Raw genomic sequence first — 18,543 nt, forward strand, 5'->3', positions numbered from 1 at the left:
GGCCTCGGGCGGTGGCGGTGAGGCTGAGGGTGGCCTCGGGCGGCGGCGGTGAGGCTGAGGGCGGCCTCGGGCGGCGGCAGTGAGGAGACGGTGGCGAGGGCGAGGGACGATTTGGGAAAAAATTGGTGGCCGGGGGGTGGGGTGGGGGGAAATCGCTGTTTAAGTGAAACGTAATGGTAGCGCGTTCCCGGAAACGCGCTATAGCTAAGTTAGCTATAGCGCGTTTACTGAAACCCGCTACTGCTATTCCTTTCTCCTTTTTTCCTTTTTTTATTTTTCTTTACATTTTATTTTTTCCCTTTCTCCTTTTTCTATTTCTTTTGTTTTCATTTACTTTTCTACTTGTTTTTCACTTTATTTTATTTCCGTTAGCAGCAGCGCTTTACACATAAGCGTGCTGCAGCTAAGGAGATTAGTAGTAGCGCTGGGCCATTATACGCGCTACTACTAGGTTGGGCTAGCCATGTGCGCCCAGTTCAAACGTAGCAGTAGCGCTTTTCGCTATTACGTGCTACTGCTAAAGTCATAGCAGTAGCGCGGTTTATTTATGCGCGCTGCTACTAAGTAGCAGCAGCGCTTGATTTTGTACAATGCTACTGGTAAAATTCTGTGTATAGGCTTTTCCCTAGTAGTGAGTTCCCTTTTGATCTCGGGCCTCTCAGCCCGGAGAGGAAAAGAAAACTGGTGGAAGAGGAGGAGACGGGTGACGAGTAAGTTCTCCGTTCCTTACTGTCATTTCCATTTCCTCGAATTGGGTCGCTTGTCTTGATCCATTTTTGCTTCCGTAGGGAGACAGAGATGTTGGCCCAGAGGGTGAAGAGGGCGAGGACCTCGGCGAGCAGCCAGCCCCCGGCTGGGGCTTCAACGACACCACTGGTGGTGCTGAGCAGCCCAGACAGCAGCCCCCGGCACAGCCCCCAGCATAAGTTCATCACCCTCTTCTTACTCGACATGTGGTAGGTGCTCGATGCTATGATGCTGACCTTGCCGGGTTTGCAGGAGGGGAGCGGCAGCAGGAGGAGCCACAGAGGGCTACTCCTAACACACCACCCCCATCGACTACGTCGCCGCGGGGGGCATCCCCGGCAAGGGCATCAGGCACGGTGCCCACACCCATGGAGGAAGAGGGGAACTTGGGCGCTGGTGGCTCTGCCACGACGCCAAATGTTGTCGGAGAGGGGACTTCTGCTTCACAGCCTGGCACTGGTGAGTCGCCTGTCCTTCGTCTCTGTTTTTCCCTTATTCTTTTCTTGGCTTCATTGCTCCCGTTGCTGCCCAGGCCCTCCTTCAACAGACATGGAGGACGTGGACACTGTTGTCGGGGATATTGCTGAGGAGGCCACAGCGGAGGCCAGTAAGATTGCCGCCGAGGATGCCGCCAAAGACGCTGACGAGGCCGCCGCCGACGAAGCCGCCAAGGGTGCCGCCGGGGATGCCGCTGCGGGGGCCGCCAAGGCGACCGGTGAGGCTTCTACCGAGGGCGCCAGCAGTGGACCTGCCGGTGATGCCGGCAAGGCCTCCGTCGAGGAAGAGGTGGTGGGTGACCAGCCTCCCTCCTCCTCAACCTCGGGCCCCGGCAGATATCTGAAGGTAGGCGATGATCTCTTCGTCCACCTCCCAGGGGCGTCAAGCCGGGCGCCCGCCGAAGGGGAAGTCTTTGACGGTGAGGTGCTTGCCGCCACCGGGCTTGAGGTTGTCGGTGAGCCGGGCGTTGGCAGTGACGGTTCTCCGAAAGAGCAGCTTTTCCGCGCTATGGGGGCCAACTTCCAAAAACTCCAGGCGCTCTACCGTGTCCGTCTGGACAAGGTTAAGTCCAAGATGGCAACGGTGGACCAGGCGGAGGTGGATTTCAAGGCGCGCGTTGCTGAGACGCAGAGCTGGTTCCTCCAGACTCGCGAGGAGCAGAGGACCCTTCAGGAGGAATTGCCAAGCGCAATGTCGAGCTCACCATGAAGATGGCTGACATCGAGAAGGCCCAGGAACAGGCGGCGAACTTGGCTGCCGCGGCCGAGGCCGTCCGGAACCAGCATCAAGCCACACTGGATTCCCAGGAAGAGGACCTCACCGCGCGTGAGGCGAAGCTTGCCGCAGCGCTCCGTGGCAAGGATGAGGAGCTCGAGGCCCTTGTCGCGCGGCGAACTCGCGAGCTGGAGTAGAGGCACAAGGAGGCACTCGATGCCCAGGCTCTGGCCCATGCCGGCAAGGTAAGGGAGTTGGAGGTGGCGCGGGACGAGCTGAAGGAGCAGGCCCTCAAGTTGTCCAACGAGAAGAGCACGCTAAACAGCGCCTTGGTGGAGGCGCAAGGAGCGGTCATCAGCAGGGCTGGGGAGCTCTCCGAAGCGCAAAACTCCATCAGAGACCTCAAGCTGAAGCTGGAGGATCTCGAGAAGATGCTGTCGGAGAGCAGGGCTCGGGAGGAGACCTTGACCAGGAGCCTGGAGGAGGAGAAGCAGCTGCGGGCGAACGAGGCTGCCTCCCACCAGGATTATGTGGCGGGCAAGAACAAATGGATCAGCCGTCTGGAGGAGGTTGCCGGCAGGGTCACCTCGCAGTTGGCCACCATGGGGATGCCAAATGTGAGGTACGCCCCTGAGCGCAGCGGGACCGTCAACACCAAGTTGACCCTGTTCTTCGAGGGCGTACTTGGAGCCTTGGCTTATCTCCACTCCAACAGGATGGCCACGCTGGCCGAGGAGGCCCGGCAACTTTGCCAGAGGGTCGTGACCAAGGTCCTCACCAAGATGGCGTACTGGAATCCCGATCTTGACTTCGCGGCCGCGATGAAGAGCTTGCCGGATGGTGCTGACCTCACGGTGCTCAAGGAGCGCATCAAGCCCATCACCGACTGCATCGACGAAATCAAGAGGGTGGAAGGCCAGCGCCGGGATTAGGCATCCCGTTCTTCTTCGCCGCTGCGGGTTCCCGACCAAGACAAATTTTATCTTTAGTTAGAACCGCAGCTATGATGTGATGTAATATAACTTTGAAGTACTCTTAATTTTCATGCATGTTATTTCCCCATTCAATTCTTCTTTGTATGTGTGCCCTACGTCGATCGGGAAGGCTTGCCGGCGTGGAAGCCCCTAGTGGCGTTTTGGGGACGGATCCCCATGGCCAGCAGGGTACGCGTGCTGCCGGACGAGCCACCTTTCCGTTCTGAACGCGGCCGCTCGAACTGTCGAGCTTGACTCGAGTCAGAATCGGGGGCGTTGCTGATCGCGGAAGGCTACTCTGCCATTCTCGACGCAGCCGCTTGAGCTGTTGAGCGGACTCGAAACAGGGCAAGGGCGTTGCCAATCGTGGTAGAGCCCCCTGGCGTGCAGGTTTCCCATACAAAGCAAATATCTCCGGGAGGGGGGATAACCTCAAATAAGAAGGGTAGCACAAATAAGGGTTCAGTGCAACTTAGCTTCTGTTTGCGATCGCTCGAGTGTCGATCTTCTGGCCTCCTTTCTTCTTCAAGGGTCATGAATATGAAGGAGTGCCGGTCTAACTGCTAGAGCCGATTCTCACAACTGCGCCCCCTACCTGGCGCGCCAAAGATGTCGGTGGGAACGACACCTATGGGATCACAAGAATCCCTACTACGGTTGCGGGGCGCGGGATCGTGAGAAGAGCGGATCAAACAGATAGCACACGATTCGTTTATCCAGGTTCGGGCCGCGAGGGTGCGTAAAACCCTACTCCTGCTTTGGTGGATTGTACATCTGTGTTCTTGACCTAGCTATGGGGCGTGAGGAGCTCCAAAAAGCCGAATCCCCCTCCTGGTCGCCTCGGGCCTCCTTTTATAGGAAAAGGGGTGGCCACAGTGGCACACAGGAGGTGGAAAGGGAACAGTGATGTGAGGTTATCCCTCGCATTACATGACAAGGCGCATTTAATGCGTCCTGCTTAGGTGTCCTTGCTTTATCAGGGACGGGGGAGATACCTGTCTCGTCCGTCGCCGCTCCCTCTCATGTCAACATGCGCCCTGGCCAGCGGCGCCCACGGTGCCATGTAGGCAGGCAGGCAGCTGAGGTGGCGCAGCGGTGGGTCTCCACGAAGATCCATATGCCGCCACGCAGGTGCCTGCCCAGCTGGTTGGGTCGGCAGCTGCATGCGAACGGCGGTGGAGGTTTGACTGGCGTGGGCCTGATGGTGGCCCTACGGGTGTTCTTGGCAAGGGCCTTGCCGGGGCCCCAACAAGGGTCTTGTTGTGGTGCCTGCTGTCATCCCCGGCAAGGCTCTTGCTGGGGGCCTTGTGGTCCTCCTTGGCTGGGATCCCACCAAGGATCATCATCTTCTAAAGGGTGTATCTGATCTAGAATGTCTTCACAAAGATCTGCATGCCACCACGGGGATGTCTCCCGAATCCTTGCCCCATGGGGGCAGTGGACTCAAGGGTGACTCACTCCCTAGGTGTGGGGCGAGCTGCCACGGCAAGGGTCTTGCCGGGTTTGCTAAAACCGCCTCCCGTCAAGGATCTTGCCGGGGGGGTCCGCTTCGTCCCCTTTGCTCTTTGTGGTCTTGGTCTTGGCGTTGTTCTGCTTCTCCTGAGCTTCGGCCTTACCTTGGCTCACCTCCCTTGCCTTGCTCAGTGTGGTGGTGCCCGTGGCTCAGACTGCCCGTGCACGGTTATAGGGGTACAAAAAGTGTACCCCTCTTTTTGTACACCGACACATGGACTCAACATTAGTCATAAGGAACTCACATACTTATTGCAAAAATCTATTAGTTATCGAAACAAATTACTACGCTCATGCTCCTAGGGGGATAGATTGGTAGGAAAAGACCATTGCTCGCCCCCAACTGCCACTCATATGGAAGACAATCAAAAAATAAATCATGCTCCGACTTCATCACATAATGGTTCACCATACGTGCATGCTACGGGAATCACAAACTTTAACACAAGTATCTCTCAAATTCACAACTACCCAACTAGCATGACTCTAATATCACCATCTTCATATCTCAAAACAATCATAAGGAATCAAACTTCTCATAGCATTCAATGCACTTTATATGAAAGTTTTTAGTATATCCATCTTGGATGCCCAACATATTAGGACTAATTTTATAGCCAAAGCAAATTACCATGCTGTTCTAAAAGACTCTTAAAATAATATAAGTGAAGCATGAGAGATCAATAATTTCTATAAAATAAAACCACCACCATGCTCTACAAAGATATAAGTGAAGCACTAGAGCAAAATTATCTAGCTCAAAAGATATAAGTGAAGCACATAGAGAATTCTAATAAATTCCGATTCATGCGTGTCTCTCCCAAAAGATGTGTACAGCAAGGATGATTGTGGTAAACTAAAAAGCAAAAACTCAAATCATACAAGACGCTCCAAGAAAAACACATATCATGTGGTGAATAAAAATATAGCCTCAAGTAAAGTTACCGATAGACGAAGACGAAAGAGGGGATACCCTCCGGGGCATCCCCAAGCTTAGGCTTTTGGTTTTCCTTGAATTTTACCTTGGGGTGCCTTGTGCATCCCCAAGCTTAGGCTCTTGTCACTCCTTATTCCAAGATCCATCAAATCTTTACCCAAAAACTTGAAAACTTTACAACACAAAACTTCAACAAAAAATCTCATGAGCTCCGTTAGTATAAGAAAATAAACCACCACTTTAAGGTACTGTAATGAACTCATTATTTATTTATATTGGTGTTAAACTTACTGTATTCCAACTTCTCTATGGTTCATACCCCCTGATACTAGCCATAGATTCATCAAAATAAGCAAACAACACGTGAAAAACAGAATCTGTCAAAAACAGAACAGTCTGTAGCAATCTGTAACTTTCGAATACTTCTGTAACTCCAAAAATTATGAAAAAATAGGAGGACCAGGATAATTTTTATATTGATCTACTGAAGTTGTAATTGGCATTTTATCGCTCTCTGGTAAAGAACGAAAATTATATTCGTAAGCGCATACTTTCTGTTTTTATCAGCAAGATCAAACAACAATCACCCAAGAAGATCCTAAAGGCTTTACTTGGAACAAACACTAATTAAAACATAAAAAACACAATCATAACAGAAGATAGATGAATTATTTATTACTAAACATAAACAAAATGCAAAGAATAAAAATAAAATTGGGTTGCCTCCCAACAAGCGCTATCGTTTAACGCCCCTAGCTAGGCATAAAAATAAGAATAGATCTAGGTATTGCCATCTTCTCCCTTTTGGTGATAAAGAGAGAATTTCTTATCTAAAGCACTTATATTTCTATTTTGTGAGAGTATGTGGCCATTAATGGTAGAAGAAATAATGAGCACACTACGAAAATTTGCATCTAAGCTAGACTTCATCTCTTTGATAATTTCATTCTGATAAAAACACAAAAGAGAGGTGGATTCAACCTTTTCACTCATGGGGTGCCCAAATATAGCTTTCATCTTTTCATAGGTATCGATGGCATCCCCCTCAAGAAAACCTTCTTCAAAATAGAATCCAAAACTTGCTTGAAAGAAGAAGGTAAGCCAACATAAAAACTTTTTAAGTAAATCTCAATGTGATATTGGGGCATATAGCTGGCTCGGATCCTTAATAGCCTATCCAAAGCATCTTTCAAAGATTCATCAAGCAAATAACGAAAAATTTAAGGATCATCTTCATCAAAAGTATTCAAGCTCTCATCAACAATCCCGGTAGGTCCTTCCATAGCATCATTATTTGTGAGCTTAGAAAAGACAGAGGGACTATCCAAAGCATTAAAACCCGGGAGAAAACCCATAGCCCCTTTTGGTTCGGCCATGGCGATAGAAAGGCAAAGGTTTTCGAAAATCGTTTTAGAAGTGGGGGAGAGGAAAAGGAGAGGCGAATGGCAAATAATGTAATGCGAGGGAGAAGAGTTTATGATGGGTACTTGGTATGTCTTGACTTGGCATAAATCTCCCCGGCAACGGCGCCAGAAATCCTTCTTGCTTCCTCTTGAGCATGTGTTGGTTTTCCCTTGAAGAGGAAAGGGTGATGCAGCAAAGTAGCATAAGTATTTCCCTCAGTTTTTGAGAACCAAGGTATCAATCCAGTAGGAGACAACACATAAGTCACCTAGTGCCTGCACAAACAATCAAGAACCTTGCAACCAACGCGATAAAGGGGTTGTCGATCCCTTCACGGTCACTCGCGAAAGTGAGATCTGATAAAGATAGTAAAGTAAATATTTTTGGTATTTTTGTTTTATAGATTGGAAAGTAAAGATTGCAAAATAGTAAACGAGATGCGATGAAAATAAAAGAGATGCAATATAATAAGAAAGAGACCCGGGGGCCATAGGTTTCACTAGTGGCTTCTCTCAAGATAGCATGTATTACGGTGGGTGAACAAATTACTGCCGAGCAATTGATAGAAAAGCGCATAGTTATGAGAATATCTAAGGCAATGATCATGAATATAGGCATCACGTCCGTGTCAAGTAGATCGAAATGATTCTGCATCTACTACTATTACTCAACACATCGACCGCTATCCAGCATGCATCTAGAGTATTAAGTTCATAAGAACAGAGTAACACATTAAGCAAGATGACATGATGTTAGAGGGATAAACTCAAGCAATATGATATAAACCCCGTCTATTTATCCTCGATGGCAACAATACAATACGTGCCTTTCTGCCCCTACTGTCACTAGGAAAGGACACCGCAAGATTGAACCCAAAGCTAAGCACTTCTACCGTTGCAAGAAAGATCAATCTAGTAGGACAAACTAAACCGATAATTCGAAGAGACTTGCAAAGATATCAAATCATGCATATAAGAATTCAAAGAAGAACCAAATAATATTCATAGATAATCTTGTTCATAAACCCACAATTCATCGAATCTCGGCAAACACACCGCAAAAGAGTATTACATCGAATAGATCTCCAAGAACATCGAGGAGAACTTTGTATTGAGAATCAAAGAGAGAGAAGAAGCCATCTAGCTAATAACTATGGACCCGAAGGTTTGTGTTAAACTACTCATGCTTCATTGGAGATGCTATGGTGTTGATGTAGAAGCCCTCCGTGATCGATTCCCCCTCCGGCAGATCGCCGAAAGAGGCCCCAAGATGGGATCTCACGGGTACAGAAGGTTGCGGCGGTGGAAAAGTGGTTTTGTGGCTCTCTGCGATCGATCTAGGGTATAAGAGTATATATAGGTGGAAGAAGTACGTCAGTGGAGCTATGTGGGGCTCACGAGGGTGGGGGCGTGTCTACCCCCTAGGCGCGCCCTCATGCCTCGTGGCCGCCTCGCAGATTTCCAGACTTCCACTCAAAGTCTCCTGGTTTGCTTTCGGTCCAAGAAAGATCATCGCGAAGGTTTCATTCCATTTGGATTCCGTTTGGTATTCCTTTTCTGCGAAACACTAAAATAGGCAAAAAAAAACAGAAACTGGCACTGGGCCTCCGGTTAATAGGTAAGTCCCAAAAATAATATAAAAGAGCATATTAAAGCCCATTAAACATCCAAAACATATAATATAATATCATGGAACAATAAAAAATTATAGATACGTTGGAGACGTATCACCGCCTCCGTCGTCGGCATCGGTGCCGCCGGTCTGGCCTCAGTGCCGCCGGTCTGGCCTCGACACCCGGTGCCGCAGCCAGTGCTGCCTCTGGATGAGGAGTTCGACCCATCGGAGCTTTTCCTGGTGCGCCGCTCCCGGTCCATGGAGGAGTTGGAGGGCCGGCTGGAGTTATCCATGGTGGCATACGTGGCTGGCGCATGGAAGGATATCTCGCCGGAGTTCGTCCTGGAGGTGCTGCAGGTCAAAGTGGGCATCGAGCCGCAGTGGGTGTCCGTGCACCATTTCCAGCCGGAGGACTTCCTCATAGTCTTCACGCGCCTAGAGCACACGAACAGGTTATGCGCCATGCCGGCGGTGGACCATCGCGGGGTCAGATTGTTCTTCCGTTAGTGGAACCGGCAAGCCCAAGCAGTGCATTCAGTGTTCAGGAACAAGGTGTGGGTCGAGATTGAGGGCATCCCGCCGCATGCCTGGGAGCTGGAGGTGGTGGAGCGGCTTCTGGGCTCGTCTTGCTTGGTCGATGTGGTGGCACCAGAGACGAGCTCCTGGGCGGACCTCTCTTCCTTCAAGGTTACGGCGTGGACGATGGACCCAGAGGCGATCCCGACGCTCCGTTGGCTGGGGGTGCCAGAACCTGGCTTGGGGGTGCGGCCGTCACAGCCGGCGCTGTTGCAATACAAAGTTCTCATTCATCTTGTGAAATTTCAAGATTTTGCAGAGGCCGAGGAGCCATGATTTCTAGGAGGTTTTTCCAGCAGTGGTCAGAGTGGTTTGCCGGACTCCGAGGGCAGCATGAATGGTGGCGGTGGGGCCGCGGCTCGCCGTCGGTCAAGGTAGTTCGGTGCTCGTGATTCTCAGGGAGGTGCGAGCTTGGGCTGTGGCGGCAATGGCGCGAGTTCTGGTGGCGGCGGTCGCGGTGGACTGACCGGTCGATCCATGGCGGCCATGGAGTGGCGGCTGCCCGCCATGGAGGATGCGCCGGTGGTGGCCCTGGTGTGCCAGCAGGTGCTTGTCAGCGACCGTATCGCGGTCAGGACCTCTGCTTTTGACCATCTGACCGGGTTGGCTACCACAAGGCAGGATCAGGATCAGGTCCAGGCAGGCGCAGCTGGGTCAGGGCGCAGAGAACTTTCGCTAGTAGCTTTGGTAATGGATGAGGCCGGTGATCGCGGTACAGCTCATGCGGAGGATTCAGTAGTGATGGGGGTCGAGGAACAACGGGCAGATCGCACGTCGAGCACAAGGCCACAGCTGGCATCGATTGTGGTGGTGCCTGAGACGGTCCAAAAAGTGGCCTCTGCTTCGGATCCCCAGACAACAGTGGTGGGACCGGCAATAGGTACTGGCAGGTTTGCAATTTCAAACCAGGAAGAAGCGACCAATACTGACTTGGCGGAGCGCGAGCCTATCCAGAGCGCTATACCATCGCAGGCGGGCCCGCTTGCAGCTTTGGTGGCTCCGGAAGTGGAAAGACGGGAGGTCGGCCATAGCAGTGCAACGGGATGGGTGATCGACCCTCCAATGATTGAGCCGAAGATCGAGACAGTGCAGTGCCAGCCTCTGGGTCAGTGCGGACCAATCCAGTTGGAGGGCCTACTGCCATGTGCACGTGACCTATTGCAGCCGGCTCCCACTTCTGATAAGGACAAGGTGTTGCAGAGGGACCCACCTACTGATTTGACAGGATGTGTTGATGGGGAGTGGGATTCCCTCCCGTTGGTGCATGCATGGAGGAGCGAGACGTGGGTGTCACATCACCACTGCATGTGGATGATACCCAACATGCAAATGGAGGAGATGTGCAGGATGATACACATGGTTCAGTGACTATGGCTCAATAGTGTGAGGTGCAGTTGGAGACGGATACAGAAGCGAACCAGGGGATATCGCAGAAGGAGGAGGTGGCGTATGGCCGGATGAAGACTTTATGCACTAACATTATCAAGAGGTTAGCCCCCCTATTCTGAAGGAAGTACATGCCTCGTCCCTCCGCTCGGATGCTGAGCCTTTCACCCTCCCGACCTACGACCAGGGCAGCCAAGAGAGCTGGGATGACTACACTAACCAAGGCGACGCCGGCGGAGAATGTTCTGTTGCGAGCCCTAGGCTTGGTCCCTGAGGATCTGGAGCCAGGTGAGGCTGTTGTGGATGAGCTCAAGGAGTTATTTGACTCACCACTCCGCGAGCAACATGTGAGAGTGATTGCTGCAATTTTTGGCAAGATGCTACCACCGAGGGCTGAACTTGAGGGAGGGAACGCGATGGTGATCGCTGCATAGTCTTTGTGCAGTTTGGTGCTGGAGTTTTATACATGTCAATCATGGATCCAAGCCCATCGATTACATGCTGGAACGTGAGAGGTTTGAACAATCCGGCAAAAAAGAAGGTGGTGAGGGAGTTCATCTCCTCGATCAAATGTAATATGATGTGTCTCTTGGAGACGAAATTAGATGTTGTAGACCATTTTACAATCATGCAATGTATCGGACCATCATATGATGGTTTTTCTTACCTCCCAGTGATTGATACTCGTGGAGGTGTGGTCTTGGTGTGGGACTCAACCATGGTGCAGGTGGATCATGTTGTCTTGGACACACATGCTCTCCCGGGGCTGGTTCATAACCTAGACAGGAGTCAATGGTGGATCACAGTGGTGTATGGTCCACAAGGAGATGAGAAGTTTTGCAGGAGCTTCCGTCACGGAGGATGGCTTGCCCCGGTCCCTGGATGCTACTGGGTGACTTCAACATGATACTTCAGGCATCGGAGAAAAATAACACAAGCATTAACCGGTGCACCATGACCTACTTCAGGGTGTCCGTGGATGATCTCGAACTAAAGGAGTCGTATATGCATGGGAGACGCTTCACGTGGACAAATGAGAGAGATTGCCCTACCCTTACCAAAATAGACCGTGTCCTTGTGTCGGTGGACTGGGATCTAATGAATCCGGACTGCTTTCTGCAGGCGCTGGGAACGAATGTGTCGGATCATGCTCCTTTACACTTAAGTATGAAGGCCATGTGCAACACAAAGCGGAGGTTCTGATTTGAGATGTACTAGACTAAGTTGGAGGGGTTCGAAGACGCAGTCAGAGCGGCCTGGGTATGTGATGATGCCGTCATCGATCCATTTAAAATAATCGATGCTCTATTCCGGAAAGCGGCCATGGCACTGCAATCGTGGGGGCAGTGGAAGACTGGCAACATCTAAACCATGCTTGCAGTGGCCAACTGGGTGATCCTAAGGTTGGAACAAGCGCAAGAGTTTCGAATCCTAACTTCAGAAGAGCTATGACGGAGGACCCTAAAGATGGCCATGCTAGGGCTAGCGTCTCTTGAGAGGACTATTGCTAGGCAGCGCTCGAGGATTAGATGGCTGGGCGCTGGCGACGCCAACACTAGACTTTTCCAGGCGGTGGCCAATGGAAGACGCACCAAGAATTATATTGCGCATGTCAAGAGGGGAGACGATATAATCACTGAGCAGCACCAAAAGGAGGAGGTTTTCACCACCGAGTTCAGGAACCAAATGGGAAAGTGCCAGGCCCGGTATTTTACCCTTGCCCTTGATTGCCTTGAGATGGAAACTGTGGATTTACAAGATCTGGACGCCATATTTACGGAGAAGGAGATTTGGAATGTCATTAAAGACTTGCCGACCGATCGTGCTCCGGGTCTAGATGGCTTTATAGGCATCTTCTATCAGAAGGCTTGGCCTATAATCAAGAATTATATTATGGTAGCTATTTTGAAGCTGTACGTTGGAGATGGCCGTGGGTTTGGCAAGTTGAACAAGGCGTTGATCACCGTGATTCCGAAGCGAGCGAATGCTGATTCTGTGGGGGGACTATCACCCGATTAGCCTGACGCGCAGCTTTGCCAAGCTTTTCGCCAAGGCGCTGGCCTTTAGGGCAAGGAGACGCATGAAAGAAATTGTACGGGCAAACCAATCGGCTTTCATTGAAGCAAGATGCCCGCATGATAATTTCCCCTTGTCAGACATATTGCTAGGAAATTACATGCGAGGAAGACGCTGGGAGTGTTTCTGAAGCTTGATATCACGAGGGCGTTCGATTCCTTGTCCTGGTCGTTCTTGTTCCAAGTGATGAGGAAGAAAGGTTTTGGGGAGGCTTGGATCAGATGGGTGGCTATCTTGTTACAAACTGCTAGCACGAAGGTTGTGGTAAATGGATGCCCTGGACAGAGCTTTGTGCACGCCTGCGAACTTCGCCAAGGGGATCCCGTTTCACCACTCTTGTTCGCCATTGCTATGGAAGCCTTAAGGTGCTGTTCAGGAAGGGAGCCGAGGAAGGAGTAGTTAGCAAATTCAATGGGACTCTCCTACTCAGAGGCTGTCTATTTACGTGGACGATGTTGCGTAGTTCATCAGACCGACGGAGATGGACTTGGCTTTCGTCAAGCTGGCGCTGGAGAGCTTTGGCGAGGCATCCGGATTGGATGTCAACTACAATAAATCCAAGGCGATCTTGATTAGAGGCACGGAGGAGGACCAGCAGAGAGTTGCCTTCCACCTGCAATGTGGCATTGGCCAGTTTCCATGCAAGTATCTAGGCATTCCTCTAGCGATACACCAACTCACAAGAGCAGATTGGCAAGCACTTTTGGATCAAGTTAGGAAATTTATCCCGGCTTGGCAACGTGGTCTCATTCAAAGGCCTGGACGTCTTGTTCTCATCAAATCTGTGGTGGCGGCGAGCCCTATCCATCAGCTCATGGTGCTTAATGCTCCTGATTGGGTGTTTGACGAAATTAACACATGGATGAGGTCGTTTTTCTGGGCCGGGAAGGCTAACGTAAATGGCGGGCAATGCCTAGTGGCATGGAATAATATCTATCACCCAACAAGGTTTGGAGGCCTCGGAGTAAAGAATTTGAAGATGCAAGCCCTTGCCCTAAGGGGAAGATGGGAGTGGCTGAGGAGGACGGACTTGACCAGACCTTGGCAAGGAATCCCGTTTTTGGTCGACGAAGAAGCGAGGCAAGTGTTCAATCGCTTGGTGCAAATCACAGTTGGAGCTGGGGATAGAGTCCTCTTCTGGAAGGACCGATGGATGAACAGCTTGGCTGTGGCGGACATTGCACCGGCCATCTTACCCTTGGTTCCCACTAGAGTGCAGAACCAACGGACGATGGGCCAAGCTATGGTGGACAACAGGTGGGAGATGGACATCAATGGAGAGCCACCTTTCATGGCCCTGATGCAGCTCAAGCATCTCAGAGTGGCTACTGATGCACATCGCGACCTGCAGGGACCGGATACATTTGCATGGCCTTGGGATACATCGGGCCAGTACACTGCCCGCTCGGTGTATCGGATTCTGCACCTCGGGCTAGCAACTTCCCCTACCTACGAGTGTATTTGGAGGAGTAGGGCGATTCTCAAATGCAAAATCTTTGCATGGTTAGCGGTGCAGTACAGGCTCTAGACCTCGGATCGGCGAGCTAGGCATGGCCTGCAGGACTCTACGACAGTTTGCTACACGTACCTACAAGATGAAGACACGGTAAACCATATCATGCTACATTGCACGTATGCAAAGGAAGTATGGCATTTATGTTTCACGGCCATCAGTATCACCGTTCGATAGCCACACACATGTGACTCGCTTGAGGCGTGGTGGCTTCAGACGCGTCGTGCCATCTCGACGAGTGATAGAAGAGGCTTTGACACCATTGTCATCTTCGTCACATGGTCTTTATGGAAGCAAAGGAATGCAAGCGTTTTTGGGCGGTTGGAGCAACAGAGGAAGCCGCGGCCGTTGGTGCACCAAATCATGGATGAACTTAAAGTTTGGGATGAAGCTGGAGTTGGGAGATTACATCGATTCGTGAGTAGTTAGGCTAGTGTTTGCTTAGGTGTTGAGTGAGTCTTGCTAGCTTGATGTTCGCATTTATGTCTATCTTTTTGTAATTATGTTTACTTATTTCTATAAAAATATGATACACCATTGATGTATTCTCGAAAAAAATGATGCCCGCCGCTCTCGGCGATCCAACAGTCCAGACGGGGGTCGCGAGAGGAAGCAGCCGGGCGAACGTGCGCTCCTTATCTTTTCGTTTTTTGCCGTTTCTTCCAGCTTTTGTCGTTGAAGCAAATCTACACAGCGAACTTCCAAAGATATTCCCGCCAGCTGTTATGTACGCACTGTATGATTCAGTGGCCACATCACGAGGAAACAAGTCCAGCTCCCAAAAGTAATAAAACACGATGTCGTTCTCCAGAGAAAACAATACAATATGGGGGCAGGAGACAGACTTCCCGGTGTGAAAGCAAGGGGTGGCAGGATCGCGCCGGGCCAGATCACGACACGCCACACATTACGCACGTGGTCCATGACGCATTGAACCGCCGGAATATATCTATTCCCCCTAGGGGTGGGGTGGGGGTTTCCTCGAACGCGCCCCATTCGCCTGACCCCTTTTCCTCCCCGGCAACTTGATATTTCAGCGACTAAAAAAGCAAAGCCGAGCTTTCAACAGCTAGAAAAAAAGTCCATCTCGCAGCAGCTAGCGTTTAGTTTCCCACCCCTGCGCCCGATAGCTACATCATCCTCCCCCACCCAACCCCATCCGTGGAAAAAACCCACATGCTCCTCATTGATGCGCCCATCTTAACTGAAACAAAACCAATCAAACTTTCCAACCTCACATCGGACGGGCGACGACCTTTTTATACCACATGTGCGCGTCGCCAAATGAAACGTGCGTCCCGCTTTATTCTAATTCTACTAGTTTCTTGACAGGAATTATTGATTAGTACTCCTACTAGCATCTGCCTGAACTTTCCTTCAAGTTTATCTCGTCTGACTCTGACAAGTTCACGGCTCCGTTTTACAAACAGTGTTCAAACTGCTGCAAGCATCCCCTAAAGAAAAAAGTTTACTGCGAGCACATCAACCGGTACTAGTTCGTTTCACTTTGATGGGACCCTACTGTTCGAAATAAAATAGAATTGATGGGACCACGGCGAAAATTTCTTGCCGGAAATCAAGTACCACTCGAGTTTCTTGGAATCAATCAGTGTTTTTATTCTGTGCGGGAATTGAATTCTTTTCTGTGTGTACATCAGATTCATATGATCATCGTATGTATGTATGGGCATGTACAAAGTGGATGTATATGAAAAATTATTTGCTTTTTTACACCAGGGTGTGACCATTTACCACTAGCTAAAAAATGATGATCGGTTTTCGGCTGTAGCTGCGTCCTGCAGGCCGTTGCCTGTGGTCTCCACCTTCCTCCTCCTCACCGTCACCTTGAGCCCGCCGTGCATGTGGGAAGTGAGCAGCGGCAGGAACGCCGGCGTGCGGCCCTCGTCGACGGGGCGGAGGTCGAACCGGCGGAGTATGGCGCCGGCCACGAACTTCATCTGCACAAAGGCCATCTCCCTGCCCAGGCACGTCCGCGGGCCGCCCTGGAACACCGGGTACTTGAAGGGAGACACGCCGCCAGACGCCGAGTTGCTGTCCGTCGGCAGTGCGAGCCACCTCTCCAGGCTGAACTCGCCGGCGTCGGAGCCCCAGATGGCCTCCATCCTCCCCATCCCGTACTGAAAGTAGGTGACCCGGTCGCCGGGCCAGACACGGGTGCCGTCCGGCAGCACGTCTGCCGCCGCCGCGTGCTTCGAGTCCCACGCCACCGGCGGGTACAGCCGCATGGTCTCGCTCAGCGCCGCGTGGAGCACCCGCATCCTGCGGAAGTCGTCAAGGTCGAAGCCTTCGCCGGCGTAGGTGCCGTTGCTGCTGTCTCGTCTCATGCTCGTGATCTCCTCCAGCACGTCTCGCTCCACGTCGCGGTGGCGCATGAGCAGCCAGAAGAACCAGGTCAGCGCCGACGACGTCGTGTCGCGGCCGGCCATGATGAAGCTGATCACCATGTCCCGGATATCCTCGTCGGCGTAGCCGCAATCGATCATCCGCGACAGCAGGTCGTTCCTCTCGTCGCCGGCGTTGACCAGGAAGCGCTCCTTTTTGCGGCTCCTGATGAGATCCATGACGGCTTCGTGAATAACCTTGACCTCCTCGCGCAGCCGCCGCTCCGAGCCGATGTTGAGCGCACGCTTGATCTTCCAGACGGCGGCCAGCGGCGCAGCCCCGCGCCTGGCGATGATCCCGGCGGCGGCGTCGAACGCGGTGGCCAGCCTCGGCGCGGGCAATGCCGGGTCGAGGCATCCCGGGTCAACGCCCAGCGAGACACGGCAGATGACGTCGAATGCGAACCGGCGGAGGACATCCTGCATGTCCACGGCGCCGCCGCCCGGCTCAGCGGCCGCTTCCATCGCCGGCACGAGGCGGTCGAGCGCCTCCGCCTCGAGCACGGCAATCTCCAGCTCACGGAGCGTGCGCGCCGAGAACTCGTGGCTGACCAGCTTCCGCTGGGCGAACCACTTGTCGCCGTCGACGTTGAAGATGCCATTGCCGAGCAGGTCGCCGAGCACGTCGGTGAAGGGCTTCCCCTTGGGGAAGTTGCCGAAGTTGCCCAGGAGGATGTACTCGACGTTGGCCGGGTTCGCGGTCACCACGGTCCGGCGCGCACCCAGGCGGTCAACGACGATCGTCTGGGTGGGCGAGGCCGCCAGCATCTCGGTGTACCAGTCGAGGAGCCGCCGCCGGTTCTCGTAGAAGGCGAGCAGGCAGCCGATGACCGGGTAGCTTCTCGGGCCATGGCCAGCGCTGCTGGCAGAACCAGATCGAAGCGAGTAGAGCAGGACCAGGAGGCAACACGCCACGAACTGAAAGCACAGCATGTAAGGTACCATCCTGTACCTCGATCTAGTGATTATAATCAGAACAAAGGAGGTAGGGTTGGAGAGAGAAAGGATGGACGAGGCAGCACACAGTATTTGTCGACATATATATACCAAGTACCTGCTCGCCCTTTGCTGCTCCTTTTTTTCTCCCCCGGAAAGCGATGGCCATATATTTATTAAGTGCTAGCATAGAATTCTAGAAAACCACTTAGGCCCTCCAGTACCACTGTACCAGCCCACCAGAATATCAACCGTCGTCGATGAAGAAAAGCATAGATCGAAATAATTTAACATGACACATGGACACACAACGAAGACTTGATCCACGTGGATCCATCGAAGACAAACGCCAATCGAATCCGATGACACTAGAAGCATAGCCGGAACGGGTGATAGGTGAGGATTAGTAGATTACGTTTCTATAAAATTTACTTTCGTAAGCTTAAATACCATTGAAGTGCACCAATAAATTGGATGTTAAATTTTGATACATTAGTAGTTTGAGCATAATTAAGACAAATGTACCGGTCACATAATTCGGCAGTTACAAACTTAATTATTGAACGTGCTAATTACAGTTATTGTGGTTCTTTTCTTTCTTTGCAACAATACAAAGTTGTCTATATTCAAATCTAATATTGAACATGTGTTCCCTAACTCAGCGGCTAATGTCATATTCAAACTGTCCGTATTCTTGCAGCAGTGGAAATCTCTAATTAAGGAGTCTGACAAGGCGGTTCTGGAGGTCCTCATTGGCCGTGTGCGTGCTACTGCTGTTTATATCTCCGGGATTGATCGGGCTAGGTCGCCGTTGTGGGAGCTCCCTCTTCTTTGTCGTGTAAGTCTTCGTCCGCTCCTGTTTAGATGTTTAGCTTTTGGTCTTGGCCTGGGCGCCTTGTTTGCCGGTTGTGGCCGTCTAAACTTCATTCGGTGTTCTCTTACACTCTGTTCGGTTCTTACTGTTGTTGACGTTGAATTTATTAATTTAAAGTCGGGCTGAGGCATTTCCTCTAAAACAATACAAAATTACTTTATCTACGATTGAAATCCATCCAACGTTGGTACGATGTTACATTGGATCGTCATAATGCTGCATCCAGATGCAATCAACGCGGCCTATCCAGTTTTGTACCGGGGTCGTACAACTTGTCTTTTCACAGAGACATCGGACGCGTCTTGTCAATTTTTCATGAAGGGACATTTTTCTCACAAATAAACACGGTTTTTCACAAAGATGCCTCTTCATCAAGCGAT

At 51.3% G+C, this 18,543-nt stretch overlaps 1 protein-coding gene across 1 annotated transcript; it reads right to left on the bottom strand.

Moving 5' to 3' along the window:
• Positions 1-15,656: 15,656 nt before the first annotated feature.
• LOC123064325 (cytochrome P450 94B3) lies at positions 15,657-17,371 on the bottom strand. Its single transcript, XM_044487825.1, has one exon. The coding sequence runs from the start codon at positions 17,296-17,298 to the stop codon at positions 15,706-15,708; it is 1,593 nt and encodes a 530-aa protein (XP_044343760.1). The 5' UTR covers positions 17,299-17,371; the 3' UTR covers positions 15,657-15,705.
• Positions 17,372-18,543: the final 1,172 nt, after the last annotated feature.

The sequence above is a fragment of the Triticum aestivum genome, chromosome 1A, assembly GCF_018294505.1.
Source record: "Triticum aestivum cultivar Chinese Spring chromosome 1A, IWGSC CS RefSeq v2.1, whole genome shotgun sequence".
NCBI classification, from domain to species: Eukaryota; Viridiplantae; Streptophyta; class Magnoliopsida; order Poales; family Poaceae; genus Triticum; species Triticum aestivum.